The sequence below is a fragment of the Panthera onca genome, chromosome D2 (genome assembly GCF_046562875.1).
Source record: "Panthera onca isolate mPanOnc1 chromosome D2, mPanOnc1 haplotype 2, whole genome shotgun sequence".
NCBI lineage: Eukaryota > Metazoa > Chordata > Mammalia > Carnivora > Felidae > Panthera > Panthera onca.
In genome coordinates this window covers 52736940-52763285 of record NC_138349.1, presented here as the reverse complement: position 1 = coordinate 52763285, position 26346 = coordinate 52736940, and the positions used below count along the sequence as shown (strand labels likewise).

The following is a 26346-nucleotide window of genomic DNA, read 5'->3' as shown; positions in this document are numbered from 1 at the left end:
GATGTGATAGTCAAATGTAAGTGAATTGTGTTGTCTTGGTGCTAGCTAGAAAATAGATGTTCTCATTTCAAGATAGGACGTTAGGAAATGTAATTATAGTTTTATTCTCTCTCTAAATACACCTTCAATTTCTTCATGCTCTTTATTATTAAGAGGAAGCTAACTCTCATTACTGCCCTACATTGGATTTCCTGTCAATGTTCTCTTCAACATTCTTTTTATCTGAGTAGTTGTTTTCATTTCCACTTAGTAGTGTATATTTCTTTTTTTTCCTTTAGTTCAGGAGTAAGCAAAGTATGTCTCTTGGGCTGGATTTTGCCCACTGCCTATTCTTGTGAATAAAGTTTTATTCAAACACAGCCATGCTCATTCTTTTATGTATTGTCTATAACTGCATTCGTGCTACAACAGCAGAGTTTAACAGTTGCAATAGAAATCATCCGACCCACAAACCTAAAATATTTTCTTTTGGGCCTTCAACAGAAAACACTTACAAACCTTGCTTTTGTTGACCAAGTGGAAGGTAAAGAACAGATTCTAGTGAGTGAATAAATATCACCAGCAAATGAAAGTATATAGGAAAGTATAGGATTTCTACTTAGGCTAGCTGGAAGACCTATGTGGTCAGATATTATATATCCATAATATAGGTAATACCTCTATATTAATCATCAGAGGTAATGTAGGAAAGATAGATTACTTTAGAGGATTTTTAATGCCATGTCAAGAGCTTAAATGTCTTGTTAGGAAATGAGCCATTTAAGGTCTTGGAGCAAAGAAAGGAAACTGTTCCAGTAGTGTTTACAAAGTAATGAGGGCATATTAATGGGAAATTCATACTAATGTTGTATTAATGAGAAAGATGGCATAGTTGGAAGAGTTACTAAAGAGTTAAAAATTGATAGGGCATTAAACATTGGATTTGGGGACAAAGATAATAATAATTCTTAAATTTACACTTTATTGAGCATAAAAATGAAAAATTATTTACACATATTTGGAAGGTGAAGAGCTAATTTTTATAGAAGGGTTAGGTTAGGACAGAGGGATTATAACATTACATAGGATAGAAAACAAATGAAAATTGATGACTAGGTATCACCATTACCAAAGTTATTGGGGCATCCCAGCCACAGGCAAGTTTTCATTGGCTGTGTTGTACTTTCAGGATATCCCGCTGCCATCATCTAGTCAGGGGCCATCTCCGTAAAATCCTCTTAGCTCTGCTCCCCAGAATGCCACCTGTACTCAGATTTACTTCTATTGTCTCATGCATAGTAAATTATTTCCATTTTCTAAATACTCTGAATCATACCCAAGAAGGACTTTAGCTCGTTCAAGTAAAAATGTTTATCACATTATTTTCTTCAACTAGAGCCATAGTTCCCAAGCTGTACACTGAGAGACCCTAGGGTACTGCAGCAAATTCACAAGAGTTCTGTACTATATTTATCTCAGAGTAATGCACAGTTTCAACATTAGATAGCGATACATTCCTTTGGGATGATATCCTATCTTTGGGATTGGTTACCATGATTAAAAAACAGCAAGTACCTCCTGAAAATCAGTGCAGAACAGGAAATGAGGATTACACTATTCAATTCAAATCCAAGGCTTAAAGAGTTGTGCAATGCGTAAAAAGTATTTTTTAAATTTATATGTATGATTTTCTCAAGCCAGCTATTAAGTTGTTTCTTCTCAGTACTTATTAGGTTATTTGGACCTGTTTAAAAAAAAAAAAACAAAAAACCAAAATAAATAAAAATAGAAACTAGAACTGTTAGGCATGTCTTAGAGCACCATAGGGAAAAAAAAATCACTTATAACTTAAGGGTGCTGGGAGCTGAGGAAGTTTCAGATCCTCTGAACTAGAGAGTTGTCCAACTCTAAAATGAATATAATCTTCTCTTAGGATATGAAAATGCAGCTGTCCTTTTTCCTTTTCTTTTTTTCAAAATAGCATCTCAGTTACATGGGAATCTAGGTAGAGTCTCAGTAAAAATTTAATCACATATTTTTAAATTATTTGTACACCATACACACTGCTTTGTACTGGAGCCAATATTTTAAAGTATACTTGCACTTAAGGTTACAGTCGGGCAAGGGAGGCTAGGCAAATGTAAGTTGTTTAAAGATAAACAAAATAAAATTGTCTTAGTTATTTATTTCATAATATTACATATTATGGACGTTCAAAGAGGAATGACTACATCTGTTGTTGAACAAAGACTTTGGGATGAAATTTAGATTTACACAGACCTTGATGAAGGAGTAAAATTCAAACAGGTAGAGGTAGTGGATATTTCAGATAGAGGGAACAACATAAAGATTCAGAAGACTTATTTCAGGAGAAGGAAATCATTCTGTATGATTGAAGCAAGGACATATGTTGTGGAGTAATAGAGGTTACAGCTGGTTTACTGTGTAAGTTGGAGTATTTTGTGGAGAGTTTTGAATGCTGGGGTGTGAGGCATTTGGATTTAATTTGCTAGGAAAAGAAGAGTGATTAGGGTGATTAGTCTGTCAGCAGGATATAGGATGATTAAATCAAGGAAAGAGAGGAGGCAGACAGAGCTTTTGGAAAGGCAGTGATGGATTTTGTTTTATGTATTTGTATTTCAAAGGAAATACCAAACTGTATAAGGATGTTTAAGAGCATACTTCTTGTTTAGCATTGTAACTAACAGCTATAAGGTAGAATTCACCATTTGTGCAAAAACAAAATAAAACTTTCTAATGTTCTTCATAGTACTACAGAAATAATAATAATAAAATGGAAATATATGTGAAACACATACAACATGCCGAACATTGTATTAAACATTCATTTAATTCTTACAACGACCTTGATAGGTGTTACTATTCCCATTTTTCAGATGAGAACAGTGAGGCCTCAGGAAGTTAGATAACCCCAAATCACAGTTAAATAATAGTCTGATGGACAAAACTGTTAAAAATAAGTATACTGTTGGGGTGTCTGGCCAGCCTAGCCTGTAGAGCACACAACTCTTGTTGATCTCAGGATCGTGAGTTCAAGCCCCATGTTGAGTGTAGAGTTAGTATACTGGTTTGTTTAAACTCGCTCGTGCTGAGAATTGAGTGGATCCTGTCAGATTATTTTCATTTGGCTTAGACATGTCTCCTCTCTTATTATTTTATTTTTCATATTATTCCTTATCCCTAATCCCATTCCTCTTCTCACCATGGGATCTCTAACGTGTTTGATATGAACTTTATATCCTTGAAAATGTATCATTTTTTAGATGCATGTTTACAATATACACAATATATAAAAGTATGAACTATATAGCTTGTTCAATCTGATGTATATATTTCTAGTTTATTGCTTTTAATCTCTATATAATAGCGTGCATTTACCACATTTTCCTTATCTTTTCCCCTAGAAATGGACTTGCAGGATGCCTAACACTGCCTTTCACTTTCAGCAAAGCTGTGATTAATATCCTATGTATGTCCCCCTAAAACCTATCTTCTTTCCACTATGTCTTGCTGCCTCCTATTACATGCTTTTTCAGGGGATTATTTCAGATAGAAGAAAAGCTAACTTCTAGGCTCATGGAATAGTTAAGATTGCAGGTATTCTAATCCCTAAAAAGATTAAAATATATGTGGAATGAGTGATCTCATTGATGCTTCCAAAAGGAACCACATAGGCAGGAAGACCTAGGTAAATTATTTTGTTCCTTTGAAGCATTACATTGTCAGTGCTAACAAGTATTTGCTAGTGTATTTGTTCTGGCTTTTTCTTTTACTGATTCCACTGCTGTCATTGGTAGGAAGTAGTATACATCATAACTCTGTAATTGTAAACAATTTACACATTGTCTTAATGGTTGTCAAAGTCAACATTTTCCTTAAAAGCACATAGGAACTGTGCTTTGTCATAATTCATATTTGATCTTCCCACCCCTATAAGGAGATACATTTTACACTCTGGGAGATTGATAAAACATGTAGATCCTTTGAAGAAGGAGAAAACATACTATGTGGTTGGGGTGTGTGTGTGTGTGTGTGTGTGTGTGTGTGTGTGTACACTTTTTTTTTTTTTTTTACTTCTCATTTATTCATTCTTTCAACCTCATTCTCTGACAAGTGTTACTATGGCACCTCCATCCTGCTATGGAAAACAGACTAAATATGTTCTTTAGAACAGACAACAGTTATATGTCTTGAGAAACAGCATCTGGACTCTGAGCCCTCTCTTATCATTGGTAGTCTAGGTTGGGGGCACTCTTTTGGTTGTCTAAATATTTTTCTGTTACCACACATCCTTCTTACTTTCTCTTTTGCTGTTATGAATGGTGATTTATATTTACCAAAGTCACTAATCTCATATTTAGTTTTTTTTTCCTTTTTCCAGCCATCTACTTGAAGAAATAAAATGGACTTACTTCTAGCTATTTATCTGCACTCATTCTTATTTACTGAATTAAGCTTCTCACCATCTATAAACAACTCTTGTTTGTGTAGCAATTTACTTCAAATGACAAAATATTTTGTATTTTAAGTAGTTTTTATCAGAAGAGAATTGAACAGCATCACCAAAATTTGAAAAATAAAAAAGTATTAAAATTATCCATAATTTTTTCTGCTCACATTTAACCATTTTTACTGTGGGTGTATTCTCTTCTAGTTTTGTCCTTTTGATTTAGTGTAGTTTATAACCATATTTTGTACACACTATTTGTATGTCTTATGTTTCATTTAACATTTATCTGATGTAAACATTTTCCACTTTTCTACTTAGTTTTCATAATCATAATTTAAAAATTTTTTCATATTATTCTCTGGAGGAGCATTGTCCAATGGAAATAGAACAAGTCACATATAGTTGAAAATTTTCTAGGAGCAAATCGAAAATGTAGAAAGAAACAGGTAAAAATAACATTAATAATGTATTTTATTTAACTTAACATATCTAAAATATCTTTCATTTCAACATGCAATTATATAAAATTATTATATTTTTGACATTCTTTTGTTCATGCTAAGCCTTTGAAATTGTTGTCTATCTTAAATTTACAGCAATCAATTCAGTCACTAAATTGTCAATAATCAAAATGAAATGTAGCCCTACCAAAACAATAAAATTGCTTAGCAGAAAAATATTTTCCACTGCTTCTATTTCTAAACTTCAATATATTAAATTAAAATTTAATTTCCACAGTTGGACTAGCCACATTGCATATGCTCATTAGCTACATGTGGCTTCTTACATTTAAATTAAAATTGAATAAAATTTGAAATTCAGGTCTCCAATTTTACTAGCCACATTTTTTTCTGAACTAGCCACATTCTAAATGATCAACAGCCAGGTTTAACATAGGTATATATGCCAATTCTTTCTTGGCTATTTGTTCCTCTTATCATTAAGCATTTACATTATTTCCAGGTTTTCAGTAAAATAAATAGTATGCTGATACGTTCATAAATGTGTATTTTCCCATATTTTGGATTGTTTCCATAATGTAGACTCTCATAAATAAAATTATTGGGTCAAAAAGTATGAATTTGTTTATGGTTCCTCATGTGTATTCAAATTATTTTCTGAAAAACAGTGTCAGTTGTCCTTCCACCAGCAGTATTAGTATATTAATTTCACCAACCTTTCTTCATCATTGAAGAACCTTTTTTCACCATGTTATTTCTTTAATTGCTAGCGAGGAATACTTGTCTATGTATTTATTTACTAGCATATTTATTTTAATGGAATGCTTTTTGATGTTCTTGGCTCATATTTATTGGTGTCCTAATGTTTGTTTAATTTTTAATCTATTTTTAAACTTCTTTATGGACTAAAGATATTAACTCTTTGTCATACTTACTCTAGACATTTTTCCTGGTCTTTTGTGTGATTTTTTTTTTAACCCCTCCAAGGATTGGAAGAGAATCAACTGAAAGTCTTAATTTTTCTCTAGCAAATCTTTAGATAATCTTCTCTTTTTAGGCTCAAAAGTCAGTCGTTCCCACTCCAGAAGTTTGATATTTACTTCTGTTTTATTGTAGATTGTCTATGTTTTTTAAGAAAGTAAAAGAAAACTCTTTGATCAAACTAGAATTTATATAGTTCTGTATTTGCAAGAAAGGAAACTAAATTACACGTTTTTAACCTTTAGTCAAAATCCAGTGTTTACTCATTATTTATAGATCAAACTCTGACCTACATCTACTACTACTACTACTACTGTGTTTGAAATTTTATGCATATATATATGTAGATAGGTTTGAATAGATTGTTTTGAGTGTTTCAAAATAATATGATCTATTTCTGCCCTGTTCTATTCTAATTAGAGTATTTTTCTAAACAAAGGGTCTTTTTTTCTCCCTGTATTCACAATTGATAATTATAAGGCATGGTTACTCTGTGTAACTTTAGTCCATTTTTAATCAATATTTTTGTATTTCCAAGAGTTACACATCCTTAAATTTTACAATGTACATGCATACGTGCACACACACACACACACACACACACACACACATCTATTCCTCAGGTAATTGTTAATGGAAATAATAAAAATAAATTTGTGCACTTAGGTAAGGACAATTAAAAAGAGCCCCAAATGATTGTCCTGAATTAAGGTATGTACTGGCAAAGAGCAAGAAGAGCAATTCCTTTCCTTATCTTATAGTATATAAAACAGCTTAATTTCTTACGCTCTCTTTTGTAGTAAACTACACAGAGAAATTCTTAGAGTAGTTGGATGACAAATTTATGTACAAATGATTCTTGAAGAACGCAGGAGCTGGGGGGTGTCAACCCCCGATACAGTCAAAAATTTGTGTATGATTTTGACTCACCTAAAACTTAAGAACTAATAGTAGTTAACTACTGTTGACTAAAAGCCTTACTTATAACATAAACAGTCTATTAATATATATTACAATAAAGTAAGCTAAGAAAAGAAAATGCATTAAGAAAATTATACTGGGCACTTGGGGGGCTCAGAACATCTGACTCTTGACTTTGGTTCGGGTCATGATGTCACGATTTGTGAGTTTGAGCCCCAATTCAGGCTCTGTGTTGACAGCATGGAGCCTGCTTTGGATTCCCCCTCTCTCCCTCTGTCTCTCCCCCTCCTCTGCTGGCTCTCTCTCTCTCTCTCTCTCTCTCTCTCTCAAAATAAATAAATAAACTTAAAAAAAAAGAAAATTATAAGGAAGAGAAACTACATTTATAGGACTATACTGTATTTATCAAAAAAATCCACGCGTTAGTGGACCCACACTGTTCAGTCACACGTATTTGAGATTTCTAAGCATTAAGTTTGGCTATGCTAAAATGATTCTTTGGCTCCACCTTTGTCTTTTGCCATCCCTCTCACTCCTGCCTGTTTGTTCTGTTTTCTTTTCCATTTTAATGGATAAAATCGTCTTGCTTCACTCTCAATACTGATTAATATTATCAGATTTCTTAAATGTTATAATCTGCTTTGCTTTTGGTTGCTCATAGGGACAAAGAGTAATAGGATTAACTTGTATAAACTGAAATGCCTAATTAGAAAAATCATAAGATTTTATTGATTATACAGAGTATTTTTCTAAACTCTAGCCATATAAACTATTGGCCTGTTTTTATTACAAATCTGACACCTGAAAAAAATTTTTTTATAATGGCACTGTTTTTATATTTGGTGATAATACAGTCTAGAACATATGGCCTAGCAAAGGATATAAATCAAGGAAGAAAAATTATGGTTGGCATCAGTTTTAAGTCTTTGCACTATAACAGAACACAAATCCTAAATTGTTTAAATACTAAATATTTACTTAAAGTAAAACAAGAGACTATTCAAAAATGGAATTAATTTAAATTGTGAATTTTCCTCACTTACAAACTGATAGTTTTTTGTATATTCTTTATAAAATTAACAAAATGTAAGTTATATTGTCCACATCACAATAATCTTGTGTTGCATTTTAAAGTAAAACACACATACAACATACACACTTTTGGAATGAGGCCAAATTTAGACTCCAGAGACATACTGTTCAGTACCTTAAATTACAATCAGATGTATTTTAGCACAGATCAAATTTTCAGTCTGAAGTTGGTGAGAAGCCTAATTATTTGACCAGGTTACTATTTGTGTAGACCATTCTATGGCTGTCTGTGGTTAATCCACAGCTGGCAGAATGCTAGCTCTGGGAGGTTTTTATTTCATGCTGGAACAGTTTGGGGAGAAATGGGAGGGGGGTTAGCTTTAAACATTCCTCATTAAATGAAAGACTAAAAAGCAAGTACATACATATTACTATGGAGACAAGATGCTATATAAACTGTTCATTTTAATTCTCCAAGTGACAAAAATAGCAAAGGAAACAGCTTGGATGTTCATAGATTGCAAGTGACATGGTGGTTGGTTAAAAAAGTAAAGTGAAAACATTCAAAAAACAATGTTACCTAAGACTAAGATTTGTTATCTTTTAGAATAGTTGAATATTGGTAAAGAATTAATGAAATGGGATTTTTAAATAATATAAAAATATGTTATAATAGGGAAACATTTTTATTAGAATTTCATTAGCAATACTTTAATAACAGACAATTATACTATAAAATTCTCTCAATACCTCTGAGTTTATCAGGGCAATAAACCCTTCAAATTCAAGTATACATGACTCCTGCCTCAAAATTAATTTTTTAATATTCTTTTAAAATTCTAATTTTTAATTAATAGAAAAGTGTTTTTTTCGTTTTAAAGTATTTAAAGTTTGCATGATGGAAATGGTTAGTCCTTCAGTTGTAGTTGAGTATTTCAGTAGCCTTTTTGTAAGTTTGCATGATGGAAATGCTTAGTCCTTCAGTTGTAGTTGAGTATTTCAGTAGCCTTTTTGTAATTTTAAAAGAAGTTTCCGTTACATTTTCAAGGTTATTTCTTCCATTTACAAGCTAGCTCTTCTTTCCTTCTTGTTCCCATTGCCCTTACTTCCTCTGGTTTCTTGTTCCTTTTAATCATCCTCCCTATCTTGCTTCTTCATCCTTCTGTTTCTCCCATAGATCCTTCTTGTTGAAGAGCAAAAATGCTCAAACTTTCCCTATTCTTAAGAGCAACTCTTCCAGTCTTCTTCCCCCCACTAAAATGTCTTTCTCCTCTTTTCTTTTCTATTACCTATTCAAACTAGGGATATTATCTCTGGTCATTTGAATCTAAGTACCATCAAATATAAGCTGTCCTGGGGGACATTAATTTTGCTTACCTATTTTGCCTGTGTTTCAGATGAATCTATTATTTTTCATTGATAAACCTTCCAAAATAATTTATAGCCTTAACCCCTGCTTTCTTATCATTCTTTCTTTAATAGCTTTTTTTTTTTAACCTTTACACCATAAGCACTTAATCATCAAATCCAGTGACTTTTGCTCATACTTTCTTTCTCTACCCACTGATAGCTTTGGCTACCTTAAAGTATCTTCTTGAAATTTTCCTTGTTGGATTTCTCTGTCATCACTTCTGCTGACCTCATTTGCCTTCCTCTTGTTCTCTCCTTTACGATTTTCTGTTTGTCTTAACTGTTGTTGTCCAGATTAACTTTCCTTTAAATTTTTGTACAGGCTTGTTATTCCTTTCTTTCAAGGAAAACATCATTACCCATCATCTGTCCCCATGCCATCTAATAGACTCCTGACCTGCCACTGAAGGCCTTTTGTGTTCTTAACTCAGCTGGCCTTTCCGACTTTATCTTCTGTTGCTCTTTGTGTATTCCTTCACTCAGTTGTGCATCATTCAAACCAATTTCCTATGTAAGCATCCATGTCTGTGCTTATACTTCCTTTTATGTAGAAAGCATGACTGTATTTTTTAATTAAAATATTTTTCTGTTATTACTGAATTATTTTCTCATTACTTGAAAATTCTAATTCAGAATCTTCCTTAAAAAAAAAAAAAAACCTGTAGGTGTTTCATAAGCTAACAAGCTATGATCTTAGGAAACTAATTTTATTTTTTAATAAATATAATGTCACTTATAAGAATCCAAACTGTTTCTAAGAAGCTACAAGGATCCAGTCTGCCTTCATTACTATTTTTCTATTTTAAATGTAATTATTATATTGAATAAGGGCTTTGAAATATTTTTTTCTTATGTGGATTCCCAGGATTCTTTCCATATTTAGTATACAAATCTAGTATGCAATAAGTTATGTGTTATACTCTGACATAATGGCACATATTAAGCATATTGTACTCATATGATAGTTTTTTTTCTTCTAATCAGATGTTGCTGTTTTCTGCCTTGCATTTTATAACTGCAGTTTAAAGTTTGTATTATGTAGACTTTTGCATTTTTTATAGATTTCTATTATTCTGACTGAGAATGACTCTGGAGATGACATTTTTAATTTCCCCTCCTTTTTTTCTTTATCCAGGGCTTTTTTCTTACAGTTTCCCCAGAGTCGGTATTAAAAGTGGCTAACCACGCTTCTGAAAACAACAGAATTTTTACTTTGAATCTGTCTGCACCATTTATTAGTCAGTTCTACAAGGAATCATTGATGAAAGTTATGCCTTACGTTGACATACTTTTTGGAAATGAGACGGTGAGTTACTTTTTTAAAAAAAGAAGTACCTGGTGGTTTTTCGGGGTTTTTGTGCAGGTGGTTTTTTTCTCTTTTTTTTCTCTTTTTGGTTTGTGTATAAGTTTAGAAATATATCAATAAAAACTGAAGTATTTGCATAAATAGAATTGAAAATTGCACACCAAAATGTCTTGAGTTTGTAATTCAGGATTTTTAGTATTTCCTCTGGTATATATTAATTTCTATCATAATAAAAAATTGTCTCTTAATGGGTTAGATTATTGAGGTTTATAATTTACATATAGTAAAATTAAATTTTACTGTACATTTGTATGAGCTTTTGAAATGCATGCCTGACATGTAGCCATGACCACAATCCAGATAAAAATCATTTTCATCACTCCTTTCGGTCATCAACTTACTTGTTTCTGACCAGTAAAATAATGTTTTCCTCTGAAATTTTCATGGATTAAGGTAAGGGGCATTTGGCCTAAAATTAATATTTTATGAATTTAAGTATTTATTCAAAGTGTGAGTCTATTTAATAGATTATGGGTAAATGTTGGTATAATTTGTATTAAATTTTTATTAATAATATTATTTTTGCTAATATTTGTATGTTGTATTTGAAGGTAATAAAATGGGGTTTAATTTAAACTTTTACAGCTCTTTTGTTTACTAAAATTATACTTTCTTTCATTCTAAATTAGTAGAAAATAGGTTTTTTTGCTCATTTAGTACTTACAGATTTTGTTTAACCTGTAGACTTTAAACATCCATAAAACAGGGGGGAAAAAAGAGAGAGAGAGAGACCTTCAGTATATCTTCTTGTGACCTGGGCAGTATCACTTAACTTTCATGAACCTCAGGTTTTTATGTGTAAAGTGAACATGTTGTACTAACTAGTCCATTTGGATTTGAATTCTATAGTTGTAATGTAGTTTGATTATATTCACTGATTTTGTACCTAAATAAGATAACTGTTGTCTGTGTAGAATAAAATAAATTTGATGTGGAAATAATTTATGAGATCCCCTTGGTGGTTTACAGAAAATGATATGGTATGAATATCTTCAAAGACACTTTGAAGGGAACTACTGCATTCTTTTTTTTTTTTTTAATGTTTATTTATTTTTGAGACAGAGAGAGACAGAGCATGAACAGGGGAGGGTCAGAGAGAGAGGGAGATACAGAATCTGAAACAGGCTCCAGGCTCTGAGCCATCAGCACAGAGCCCGACGAGGGGCTCGAACTCACGGACCATGAGATCATGACCTGAGCCGAAGTCGGCCGCTTAACCGACTGAGCCACCCAGGCGCCCCTGGAAACTACTACATTCTTGATGATTCACAAACTGATATAATGGCAAGAAATAGTGGTAATAGCCTTGAATGGTGTATCTGCTAGAAGTTTCACTTGGTTAAAATCTACATTTCACATTTCCTTTATGGCTGATTTTATTTTCTGAAGGATTAAAGGAAGTAATTAGGAAAAGTGTTAATCTGGCCTTTTAAATTAACATGGAAGAATTGGTCATCAGTATGGTTGAGAATCCTTGGGAGAAATTGATATTTGAACTCAGAGTTCTTTGTAGTCAGAAAGATGAGACTGGCAATTTTTAAATATATGCTCTGTATTTTAAGAAGAAAAATTTCTTAAACTTTTTAAAAAAATAAATATCATCGCAAAGAATGAGATTTTAGAATCAAAGACAACCTGAGATGATTGAATACCATCAAAAATTCAGTTCTGATTTTATAATATCAAATGACCATAATTAGGAAGAAAATGGGGAGGAGCCTTAAAAACAAACATTGCAGAGCACAGAAAATTCTTTAATAAGAGCTCACATTTGTTAAACACGTGTAAAAAAGATGGAAAGCATTTATAGAACCAGAGAACAATGCCAAACGTTTGGCATAGACATAGAAGAATAGAAAAGAACAGAGGCCCAAGATTATTAGGTTTGCAGAAAATGCTGATGATATCAAAATGGCCTTCACTTAAAAAAAGAAAAGTCTCCAAATGTTCAGCAAGAACAAGACAAAATAATTGGACTTCATCAAAATTAAAAACTTTTGTGCATCAAAGGACAGTATCAAGAAAGTGAAGTCTAAAGCCAGCAAAAGGAAGGAAATAATAAAGATTAGAGCAGAAATAAATGATACAGAAACTAAAACAAAATAATAATAGAACAGATCAACGATCTGGTTCTTTGAAAAAATAACTAAAATTGATAAACCTCTAGCCAGACTTATCAAAAAGAAAATAAAAAGGACCCAAATAAATAAAATCACAGACAACAGAGGAGAAATAACAACCAATACCACAGAAATACAAACAATTAGAGTATGATGAAAAACTATATGCCAATAATAATTGGACAACCTGCAAGAAATGGATAAATTCCTGGAAATGTACAAACTACCAAAACTGAAACAGGAAGAAAGAGAAAACTTGAACAGACCGGTAACCAGCAAAGAAATTGCATCAGTAATATAAATAAATAAATAAATAAATAAATAAATAAATAAATAAATAACCAACCAACCAAAAAACAAAAATCCAGGGCCAGATGGCTTCACAGGCAAATTCCACCAAATACTTAAAGAAGAGTTAATACCTATTCTTCTCAAACTATTCTAAAAAATGGAAAAGGAAAGACGACTTCCAAATTCATTGTATGAGGCCACTTTGAAGTGCTGAATCACTATAATGTACACATGAAACTAATATTATATTACACTGTATGTTAACTAACTGGAATTTAAATAAAAACTGGAAAAAATTTTAACAAAGTGAAAGCCCATGGAATGAGAGGAAATATTTGCAATGATATATCTGGTAAGGGATTAACATCCAGAATATATATCTCAACAAGAAAACAACTCAATTCATAAATTGTCAAAGGACTTAAATAAACACTTCTCCAGAGAAGATATACAAATGGCTAATTAAGCACATGAAAAGATACTCACCATCACTAGTCATTAGAGAAAACCAAAATGAGATACCACTTGATACACATTAGGATGGTTATTTTCAAATATATGGAGAGGAAAAAAATATTGCCAAGGAGGTGGAGAAAATGGAACCCTTTTGCATTACTGAATGGAATGTAAAATGCTGCTGCTGCTGCTGCTGCTGCTGCTGCTGCAGAAAACAATTGGGTGGTTCCTCAAAATGTTAAACATAGAATTATTACCATATGATCCAGCAGTTCCACCGATAGGTATATACCCAGAAGTCCTGAAAGCAAGGATTCAAGTACTTGTATGTCAATATTTATGGCAGTGTTATTCTCAATAGCCAGAAGTTGGAAACAAACAGAAAGTCCCTCAACAAATGAATAGATAAAATTTGGTATATACATAAAATGGAATACTATTCAGCCTTAAAAAGAAATGAAACTCTGATACATGATACAACATGAATAGATCTTGAAAATGTTATGTCAAGGGAAATAAGCCATACATAGACAACTGGATTTTCCTATAAAGACTCCACTTATATGAGGTACTTAGTCAAATTCTAGAGACAGTAGAATATTGGTTGCCAGGCACTGGAGGAAAGGGGGAATTGGGAGGGGTTTTTTAAATTTTTTTTAATGTTTATTTTTTAGAGAGAGAGGGAAACAGAGTGCAAGCAGGGGAGGGGCAGAGAGCAAGAGAGAGAGAGAGACAGAATCCAAAGCAGGCTCCAGGCTCCTAGCTGTCAGCACAGAGCCCGATGCGGGGCTTGAACTCACGAACCGTGAGATCACAACCTGAGCTGAAGTTGGACACTCAACCGACTAAGCCATCCAGGCGCCCCAAGGGAGTTATTTTTAATGGTTGCAAAGCTTCTATGTGAAATAACAAAAAAGGTCTGGAAATGGATAAATGGTAATGGTTGCACAGCATTATGAATGTACTTAAGGTCACTGAATTGAACACTTAAAATAGAATGGTGAAATTTTATCTTACATATATTTTCCCACCTTGTTTAAATAATTAATGCTACCAACTAGTAAAGTTAGACTAGGACTTATAGACTAGTAGAGACATTATACTGTTATAATCTATATATAGTATAGATTATTAAAAGAATCATTTTTCCCTACCTAGAAGAGGAAGTTGTAAAATGACAAGCTACAAGTCGTGTCTGGATAAATTTTTACTTTTTTTTTATGTTTATTTTTGAGAGAGAGAGTGTATGCATGTGCACAGGGGAGGAGCAGAGAGAGGAAGACAGAGTATCTGCAGCAGGCTCTGCACTGACAGCAGAGAGCCTGATGCGGGGCTCAAATTCACAAACCATGAGATCACGACCTGAGCCGAAATGCTTAAGCAACTGAGCCACCGAGGAAAATAAATATTGGATATGAGGCAATTAGACATATTTGGTGTTTTCTTGAACCAGTCTCAAAAAGTCTGCTGATAAATAAATAGATTTCTGGTGATAACACTTCAGTGTTTACTCTGAGCTTTGCTCAGCTATCAACTATTCAGATAAAGCTGTATTTGCAGAGAATGCAAATGCAGAGAATGCAGATAATGCAATACTTTAACAAATATCAAGTAAGTTGAATGTCAAAATGAGACTTTTGAAAACTTTAATAAACTGGAGATACCAGTTGAGTGATGAAAGTTAAGGATAAGATTCCATATTTGATTATAAAAAACAAGTGTGGCATTGTTTGTTTTTTCCTTTAATCTCATCTCTCATTTTTCTCCTTGAATACTTTAGTAATAAACTATCTTTAAGTTTCCAGGGGAAAAAAGGGACATTGTATTTCTATTTTTTTTTAATGTTATTTTTGAGAGGTGGGGGGAGGGGCAGGGGGAGAGAAAGGATCCAAAGCAGGCTCCACGCTGTCTGTGCAGAGCCTGATGCAGGGCTTGAACTCATGAACCGCAAGATCTTGATCTGAGCCAAAGTCGAAAGTTTAACTGACTGAACCATCGAGGTGCCCCAGGACAAAATGCAATGAAGTGTAAAATAGATTTCTCAGGGCATGCAAGTAGGTTTGTTTTATCTTTCTTTCTCCCTCTTACCCCAGAAACAACAATCAAATCTGTGCTTACTGTAAATTTTCAAAATGTCAACTGTTAGTGGCAATCAAAAGAATGAAATCTTGCCGTTTGCAACAATGTGGATATAACTAGAATGTATTATGCTAACCGAAATTAGTCAGAGAAAGACAAATATCATGAGTTCACTCATATGTGAAATTTAAGGTACAAAACAGGTGAACATAAGGGAAGGGAAGCAAAAATAATATAAAAACAGGGAGGGGGGACAAAACATAAGACACTCTTAAACACAGAGAACAATCTGAGGGTTGCTGGAGTGGCTGTGGGGGGGATGGGCTAAATGGGTAAGGAACATTAAGGAAGACACTTGTTGGGATGAGCACTTGGTGTTATACAAAGGGGATGAATCACTGGATTCTAGTCCTGAAATTATGATTGCACTATATGCTAAGTAACTTGGATGTATATTAAAAAAAAAAAAATTAAAAATAAATAAATAAGTTCTAGTTCTTGAGTAAGTAAAAAAAAAAAACGTCAACAGCAAAAACAAAACACGCTTGGCTCTCATTTTCAGAAGGTTATACACTATTAATGATGCTTTAAAGCTTTTCTGATAACTTTAATATTAAAAATTTTTAAATGCCTTGTCCACCAAGGTTCTCTCTTCACATTGATCCTTGTGAGACCAGAAATAAATGAGGTGATCCCTATGATTACTTAAGCTTACTGCTTGGAGAGAATTTCCAGGCCACTATATGACCTAGCTATTCCACTCATAGGTATTTGCCCAAGAGAAATGAAAGGATATGTTCATATAAAGAATACACAGGGGAGACTGGGTGGCTCAGTCGGTTGGACATCTGACTCAGGTCACGATGTCACGGTTTGTGACTTGGAGCCCTGTGTCAGGCTCTGTGCTGACAGCTCAAAGCCTGGAGCCTGCTTCAAATTCTATGCCTCCCTCTCTCTGTGCTCCTCTCCTACTCAGACTTTGTCTGTCTGTCTGTCAAAAATAAACATTAAAAATTAAAAGAAAAAGAAGACGTACGCAAATGCTTATAGCCATTTTATCTGTAATACCCAAAGTCAGGAAACAACCCAAATGTCCATCAGCTGGTGACTGGATAAACAAATTATTATCTATCCATACTGTAAAATACTACTCACCGTTAGAGGTGAATTATTTATACATGCACCAACATGGATAAATCTCAGAATATATATGCTGAGTGAAAGAGGAGATGCCAGACAAAAGTACACTATATATGATTCAATCTAAATTAAATTCTAGCAAATTCAAAGTAATTTGTAGTGACAGAGTAGATCCATGGTTGCTAGGGATAGAGATGTACTGTGAGGCAAAGATCACAAACGGATGTGAGGAAACTGTTGGAAATAATGGATGTGTTCATTATCTTGATTGTAGTTATAGTTTCAGGACTTGATACATGTGTCAACACTTACCTAATTATTAACTTTTTGTTTGTACAGATTATTAAATGACAATTATATCTCATAAAGCTATTTTAAAATAATGTATACTGTGTGATTCCATTTATAGAAATTTAAAAATAGGAAAAATTAATCTAGAGTCACTCAAATAAAAGTCACTCCAAAGAACCAATGTTAAAATGAATAAATATCAACTTATTTTTTTAACTATGTATCAAATTTCTATTATTTCCATGAAAGATTTCCTTATATTTCAATAGTATTATCAAGCCAAAGGAGGAGTACTTGATAGTCCTGCATTTTAATCCTGACAGACTATTAAATATTATCATACACCACCATTAAATAATGCTTTAGAATTAAAAGTGTTTTACACAAAAACCATTTCATCTACACAATCTGCGGCTGATTTTCTAATGCATGTACGGTTTCAGCTTTACTCATAGAGATTACTCCATTTTTGTTAGGTGGCATTGGTAGTGTTACTAGGACTGTTGATCCTATTCCTCTCTTAATTAAGTTTTACTTAACTAACTTGCTTAGATAACATGCAATCCTCATTCTTTTGAAAAAACTTAACAAGCAGTCTATGAAAACGAAAAAACAAAACAAAACTTAACAAGTAGTTCCAAGTAAATGAGGGAGAATTCGTGGATATTAGGCTCTTCTCTGGTATACCACCTTACTTCTTTCCCCACAAACTTCTTTGTTTACCAGGACTCACTTTATTTGTTCCTAAACCTTTTTAATGCAGTTTATCTTCATCATATAATTATTATATAATCTCACAAAATGAGAATGCAAATAGAATAAGAATTAGCTTAATGAATTAAAAAGTTGCTCTTGAATTAAATGTGGGCATGAAAATGATAAAATATTAAAAGAAGCAAAAGCTATAAATATCTACACTCAGGAATGGCTTGATAAATGTCTGTGAGTTTTCATTCTGCTTTAAAGAACTGAAACTGAAATCATAAACTATGAATTATGGATCTGGTTCTATAAGAAAGACTCTAGAATATCAGCAGACACACACTCAAAATTTTGACCCTACTTTAAATATTAGCAAATGATATATATTTATATATTAATAAAATGCTTAGATTTTTTTCTTAATATAATCAATTTGCTGATTTATTAGGCAACTACTATTCCTTTAATTTCCTCATTTTAAAGTGATGGATTTGTGTGGAAATACTAAAGGATCCTTTAAATTTTTTCTTACAGCTTAAAATTTAAAAAAAACAACTAAGGATTCATTTTCTCACACATTCTAATATTCAGTAAAACTGACCTAATTTATTCTAAACCAGCAAAGTCTTTGTTCTGAAATCTAAAATAAAATGCCTACCGTATTTTAAATAGTTATTCTTTTTCATTATTCATTTCACAGACTCGACTGTAGCACCTTTTAAACTAGACTTTTCCCATTTCTCATCCCCACTATTTCTTTTCTCAGATTTGCCCAGGGAAAACAATATTCTTCTCCAAGGAATATTTGCAAATATTTGGTTGGGCAAATCCAGATACAAAATAGAAGTGTCCACAGGAATAACATTGCTGCATTAATGTGTTAAAAACAAGGTATAATTATTAAGTGATATAATTTACTTTTTTTCTATTTTTTCTTTCATTGTGGTAAAAAAAAAACAACAGAAAATTTACCATTTTGAAGTGTACAATTCAATGGCATTAAATAAGCCCTCAATATTGTGCAGCCATCACCACTGTCCACTTACAGAACGTTTCCATCATCCAAACAGAAGCTGTATACACATTAAACAATAACTCCCCATATCTCTAATTACCACTATTCTATGAATTTGCCTATTCTAATTTCCTCATCTAAGTAGGATCACCAAATAGTTGTCTGTGTATGACTTATTTCGCTTAACGTAATGTTTTCAAGGTTTATCCATGTATCAGAGTTTTGTCTTTATTTAGTCATCTGTTGATGGACATTCAATTTGGTTTTGCCTTTTGGTTTTTGTGGATAATGCTGCTATGAACGGGTACAAGTATCTGTTTGAATACCTGTTTTCAGGACCTTTATTCTATACCTAGAAGGGGAATTTGCTGGATTGTCTGATAACAATTTTATGTTTAACTTTTTGAGGAACCATCAAATGGTTTTCCATAGCAGCTGCACTATTTATATTCCCTCCAGCAAAACTCGGTAGTTAACAATTTCTCTATATCCTTACTAACATTTATTTCCCCTTTTTTTGACAGTAGCCATCTTAATGGATGTGAAGTAACATCTTTTTGTGATTTTGATTTGCATGGCTTTTAACAGATTCAGAAATGCACAGAATCAAATTTCTCTGTTACCTCAAAATTTTTGGTGTCCTGTTACAGTGCATGTTGTACTTTTAAACCTCACATCTGAATTTGGCAATTTCTTCTTAGGGTAGTTTTGAAACTACTCTAATATATAAGGCCTTTAAATATGACATTGTATTTTTTTGTTTCTGACATCCTCAAAGTTTAAAATACTTCCCGTCAGCAACAACCATTTGTTAGCTGGAATCACGTGTAATCAGCTCAATAAAGGACATTTTACATGCAGGTAATTATATCCATTGATGCCTGCTAATGCTAGCTGCTTTGTGGTCATTATCTAGCAATACATGACTAAAGAATTTGATTATTCTTCTTGTTTTTCATTTTTATTAAATTAAGAAGTTTTTTTGAATAGTGTCATTTTGCAAATGGTTCTTAGGAGTAATACCTTTCAAGGCTCCATAATCACTAGATAATTAACCTGCCAGGATTAAGTACACTCAACTTTGCCTCAGGATGCTTAACTCTCAAATAAGGTCAGTTATCTCATGATAATAACTGCTTTGTCAATAATTAACACTTAATTCCACAGTAAAACATCACATCACCCATAGAATGCACTTTAAGATAGTTTAAATAATAAAATACAGCTTGAAAATTGGGCAGAAGATTTCAGTTTAATTATTTCAGACAGATTAAGGATGATAATGTTTTAGATAAAACTCCCTCACATACCTAGTGTTTTGAATCTCACAGATGATTTCTATTTAAAGGTTATTTGCTACTCTGTTTCATCATTTTGTTGGCAGTATGCACATACTGTACATTATCTTGCAGGGAGATCTATTTTAAACCTCTTGACCCTACAGAGAGGATTCACTATATTAAAAATCTCTAGTATAGATCAGGAAAACTGAAATTACGCTTTCCTGAGTGATGGTTTAACTTTTTAAAAATGTATCTATTTTGTCAATGAGTGAGTTACAAAACAGTGAATGAAATTCCACAGTTTGTTGATGTGGTTGTTTGTTATTGCTGAGTAGCTCTTCAATCATGTTTAGCACAGTGATATGCAGCCGAACACAGGAATCTATTTGCAAGAATACATCAGGACATTTTTAAGGAAATGTAAAATTGGCTTTAGGTATTTGAATCCATGTTTTCTAAACCTGAATAATGGCTGCATCTCCTTATATATAAACCCTTATAATCTTTTTACCAAACCAGATGGAATAAGTTAGGTTTTTCTTCTCTGTCTACCTATTGAAGGGTGGAGGCAGGGAGGTGATTTTATTGGTATTTATTGTTTACATGGTTAAATCCATTTTAATAGCCATTGATTTTTTTTTAATGACAAAAATCATTTGAAAACAATGGTGCTTTTAAGTATAAATAAACTTTGATTAACTCTATCTTATCTGAAGTATTTTGTCAGGTTTTGTATATCTGTAAAATAGAACTTATTTGCTATTTCAATATGAAAATCTGTATAAATATAAATTAGATGTGCCACATATGGTAAGTGGTATACATGAATATATCTTCATTCAGATGATTTCTTTGTTTAGGAAAACTTCTGTTCTTTGTAAAGGTATTATTTTTAATTTTTGGAAGTTCTGTGTCTCTTCAGTCTATGCATATTTTATTCTAAGAGGATTTTTTAAAATTTTTATATCTTTTTGTCAAATTGAAGTCCTGAAGATACATGATTTCCAAACATTTTCAGAGAGCCAGCCTGTCACCAGATCCATATTCTGACAGAAGAGATGGGTTTTTCTTTTCCTCATATCAAGGTATTCCCATCATGTATGTGGGTAATAGGACTGTATCTAAAAGTAGAATTCTTCCTTGCTGAAGAATTGCCTTGTTTCTTTCAAGAAAAAATGGTCATTACCTTCTTGAGACTGTTCATACAGATCTTTCCATTCCTCTTTCTTTGCTATAAGCAGTGAGAGGAGCCTTTGATATAGACAAAATCTAAGGTTATTATAAGATCAGTCAAGGGGCACCTGGTTGGCTGAGTCCATTAAGTGTCCCACTCTTGGTTTCAGCTCAGGTCATGATCTCAAGGTTTCATGCATTCAAGACCCCCATCGGGCTCTGCTCTGGCAGCAGGGAGCCTGCTTGGGATTCTCTCCCTCTCCCTCTCTCTCTGTCCCTCTCCCACTTGTGCTGTCTCTATCTCTCTCAAAATAAATGAATAAACTTAATGCAAATTTTTTTTAATGTAAAAAGTAAATGTTTAAAAAAAACAAAAGATCAGTCAAGGAAGGTGGAAAGAGCGTCCAACTTCAGCTCAGGTCATGATCTCACAGTTTGTGAGTTTGACCCTCACATCAGGCTTGGGGCTGTCAGCACAGACCCACTTTGGATCCTCTGTACCCCCTCTCTCTGCCCTTCCCCTGCTTGTGTGCACTCTCTCTCTCTCTCTCAAAAATAAATAAACATTAAAATAAATAAATAAATACTTATGGTGCTCTTATAAAATTCTGACATATTTACATTTCCTGCTAAGGATAATGAAGTTTCAATTAAGACAAGGGTATGGCACCATAAGATTGCTATTTAGCTTCTGGATTTGACTTTCTCCTTAGGGTCTTTCTAATAAATATATCTGGTCTGGGAAAAAAAAAAAAATGAGATTCACTGTAGCACAAGGGAGGTTCCTAACATCAGTGGTATGTTGTAAAGATGTGCTATGGGAAGGATTCAGAAAGAGCCAAAGGCTATGTAACTATGTGATTTGCATCTCTCTTCCTTCCTTTCTACTTAACTCCTTTACTCCTTTTCTGTTTGGATCCCCACCGATATATCCTTCCTTTCTTACCCTCTTTCTCTCCCTCCCTTACCAACTACATTGCCTATCCAAAGAGGAAGTTTTTTAAATCCTTCCCAGACTACCATCCATTATTGATAAAAAAGCCCAATAACTTGAGAGAGCTTGAATTGCTTTGGAGACAATCATATTTTATGCAATAATGCCATACATACCATGTTACTTAGTATTTCAATTAATCTTTTTATTTGCTTGTTTCAGTTACTGTACTACAAATTTGTGACTCTTATAATATTACCTATCTAGTATGACATGATATAAAAGTAATGAGTTACTATTTAAAGTTCTTATTTAATACATTTTAAATGTCATATTAAAATTATTAAATAAAATCGACGTATCCCTGTACATAAAAACTGTAGATTTAGGGATGCCTGGGTGGCTCAGTCAGTTAACCATCTGACTCTTGGTTTCGGCTCAGGTCATGATCTCATGGTTTCATGGGTTCGAGCCCTGTGTTGGGCTCTGCACTAGCAGCACAGAGCTTGCTTGCGATTCTTTCTCTCTCCCTCTGCCTCTCCCCCATCTGTGCTGTCTCTGTCTCTCTCAAATAAATAAATAAACTTAAAAAATATTTTTAAAAATTTAACAAACAACTAAATTTATATGACAGTGGAAGGAACACTGGACTTTATTCAGAAAATCTGGTTTTTGGCTCAGCTTGAATTTTTTCTGTGCCTTTCTTCTTTGACATTAGGAGCCTGATTAGCAAAATTTAAATAGGTTCTGTAGATTAGTAATAGTGTTTTATCAACAGTTATTTCTGAACTTTGATGATTCTATAATGGTTATGTAAAATCTTCACCTTTGGAAAATTCCTAATGTCTTTTGTCTGGTTCACACCCAAGCTAGGTTCCTACATTGCATTCAGTTTTCATGTTTCCGTAGTCTCTTTAATCTGGAACAACTTCTCGGTTTTTCTTTGACTTTTAGGAATGTGACTCTTTTGAAGAGTACTGGCCTGTTATTTTGTAGGATGTCCTACAGTGTAGGATGGGCTAATAGTTCCTCTAATTAGTGAAAATTTTGGCTAGAATACCTCAGAAATGCTGTTTTGTCTTTTTGCATACTGTATATCAAGATTTCAACATTTCTCATTACTGGTCATATTAATTTTGATCACTTGGTTAAAGAGATATTGACCCAGTTTATGCACTTTAAAGTTACTATTTTTCCTTTTGTAATTTAACTAGTAAGTATCTGGTGGGGAAATACAAGAGACTATGTAAATATTTTGTTCTTTCATTATATTTTCACTCACTACTTTTAGCATCTATTTGATGGTTCTTGCTTCCAGTAATTATTGTGGTATTTGCCAAATGATGATTTTTTTTCATGTAAGGTAATTTTTTTGTGCTTCATCTTCTCCTCCAATTATTAATTTATTAACTTCTTTTCTTCAGTATAACTTATGGATATTTATTTTATTCCATGAGTTCCAATCCATTGCAGTCATTGTGTTGTTTTTCCAATTGTCCTGACTTTGGTCATCCGGAACTTCTTCATGTTGGCTCCTTTGTTCTTTTGATGTGCCCTCATTAATTTTGAGCACTCTACTTTCTGGTGCCACAAGTTGTTCCAAGTTCATCTTATATTTTCTTTCTCTTAACCCTGGCGTCATCCTATCTGCCTATCTGACTGTATCTCTATTTATATTTAAAAATGTGACACCAGGGGCTCCTGAGTGGCTGTCAGTTAAGCACCTGACTCTTGATTTCAGCTCAGGTTGTAGTCTCACGATTAGTGAGATTGAGTCCTGTGTTGGGCTTCAACCTGACAGCCCAGACCCTGCTTAGGATTCTCTATCTCCCTTTCTCTCTGTCCCTCTCCTGCTCATGTGCATTCTCTCTCTCTCTCAAAATAAGTAAATAAATTTATAATAAAAAACATGACACCGTAATAATACCTCAGATTGCAATCCAACACCACAGGGTTAAAGCTAACCTTCCTTTTTTCCTTATTCATATTTCCTTTCTTCAGTAAGAAACCTGGCTTTCGTTATCTGCAATTTAATGACTTATTTGCTCACATCTAAAGTATATATAAAGTAGTTTCAGAATTGCAAACCCACCCTTAGGAGAAGGTGAGCATTATTTGCAGGTAGGAGGGATATGAATTGTGGGCTAGAAGACAGACTGTGATAGGCAGTCTATAAAATGTCCCTCATTGATTCCCTTCCTTCCTCCTAGTGTTCACTATCTTATGTAGTCCCCTCTCCTTGACTGCGGAGCTGGGTATAGTGACTTGTAACAAAATGACTATGACAAAAGTGATAAAAGTCATTTCCAAAATTACATTACAAAAGTACTGTGATTTCTGTCTCACTTTCCCTCTCTTGTTCTCTCCCTGGGAGCCCTCACTTTGGGGAAAGCAAGCTGCCATGTTTTGAGTAACCCTAAAGAGAGACTCACATAGCAAGGAACTCTGGTCAGTAGCCAAAGAGGGCCCGAGGGCTACCAACAGCCATATGAATGAGCTCCCTTAAACATGAGATAACTGCAGCCCTGGCCTATATTGTGGTTGCAGCCTTTGGAAAGACCATGATTAAGAGACACCTAGCAGGGCGCCGGGGTGGCTCATTCAGTTGAGAGTCCAACTCTGGATTTTGGCTCAGGTCATGATTTGATAGTTCTTGAGATCCAACCCCATGTGGGGCTCTGCACTGACAGTGCCTAGCCAGCTTGGGATTCTCTCTCTTCCTCTCTCATTCTCTCTCTCTCTCTCTCTCTCTCTCTCTCTCTCTGCTCCTCCCCAACTAGTGCTCTCTCTTTCTTAAAATAAATAAAATAAACTTTAAAAAAAAAAAATAGAGGCACCTAGCTAAGCCATCCCTGGATTCCTTACCTATAGAATCTATGCGATAAGTGTTTGTTGTTTTAAGCCACTAAATTTTGGACTAATTTCTCATGCCATAATGGATATCTAATGCTTGCTATGCAAAAGAGATTTATGAACTAGATATTACTATTTGTGTAAAGTTTTCTTGTCTTTAGCTTTCATTACTCAATACTTTTTTTTGAGGTGACTTAGATTAGTTCTTTTTTTTTTTTTCCACAGTCCCTCAGGGTGGTTATGTCATTTAATTACAGTTGTATCATTTATTGCTATTTGCATTCTATTAAGATTTCCCAACATTTTGAATTACTTTAATTTTTTTTAAGTATGTGAAACATTTACATGGTTTTAAATGCCAGAACTATGCAAAAGAAGCTTACTTATAAGTGTCGTTCCCAAGACCTCATTTCTCATCTGCTTCTTTCCTCCTTCTCTCATTCTTCCTACTGTGTTTCTTCCCACCTACCCTCTGTCCTGTAGGTAATTTTTAATTAGTTTCTGGCTCACATCCTAAATTTCTTTTAGCATAAATTAGTGGCAACATGTATATTTTCTTATTTTCACATATCCCTTTTTTGTTACATGAAATGTATTACACTGCAGGTTCTCTGCATTTAGCTTTTATTTGCTGTTGTTAATTTTATCTTGGAAATCATTCCATAAAAGCTCAGAGAGATCTTCCTCACTTTTTTTAATAGCTGCATTGTACCTCATTGTGTGAATGTACCAGAGTTTATTCAATCACTCTCTTTTATGTGGGCATTTAGGTTGTTTCCAGTATCTCGCAGTTAAAAGCAATCTTTAATGAATAACTTTATGCACTCATATTTTTATGTTGTTAGAGATATTTTTTCATGGTAAATTCCTACAAGTGGGATTGTTGGGTCAAAGGGTAAGTGCTTATGTGGTTTTGTTAGATGTTACCAAATTGCTCTCCAAAAGAGTTATAACTGCTTTCATTCCCAATAGCAATGCATGTGAATGCCTGTTTCTCATGTAGTTATTTTAATGTTTGGTTATCAGCTGTTTGTAAGACTTAGCCATCAAATAGAATTCACTAAAAGGGTAAAATTCTAGTCTTATGTCAAAGGGGCACTTGGCTCGCTCAGTCGGTAGAGCATGTGACCCTTTATCTCAGGGTTATGAGTTCAAGTCCATGTTGGGCACAAAGCTTACTTAAAAAAATTATTTTTAGTTGCTGCAAGAATTAAACTGAGCTAAGACTAGTATGATTTAGCCCTACTAGCCAATTCATTTTAGCACCGTAAAAATAATCCAAGAATTAAAAAGTGAGCATCCTTTAAGGTACAGACTTTAAAGACTTATTCATTCATTTTTGCTTGTTTGTTTAAAAACATTAAATGAATATGAATGAATCCCTATTA

General features: G+C 33.4%; 1 protein-coding gene across 6 annotated transcripts in view; it reads left to right on the top strand.

The window, feature by feature from the left end:
* Window positions 1–26346, top strand: part of ADK (adenosine kinase) — a 516864-nt gene that overhangs the window by 339125 nt on the left and 151393 nt on the right. For all 6 annotated transcript variants that reach the window (XM_060643139.3, XM_060643144.3, XM_060643142.3 and 3 more), the window contains one exon: window positions 10391–10561. In XM_060643139.3, coding sequence (XP_060499122.1) covers window positions 10391–10561 — 171 coding nt within the window. The remainder of the gene's footprint in view (window positions 1–10390; window positions 10562–26346) is intronic.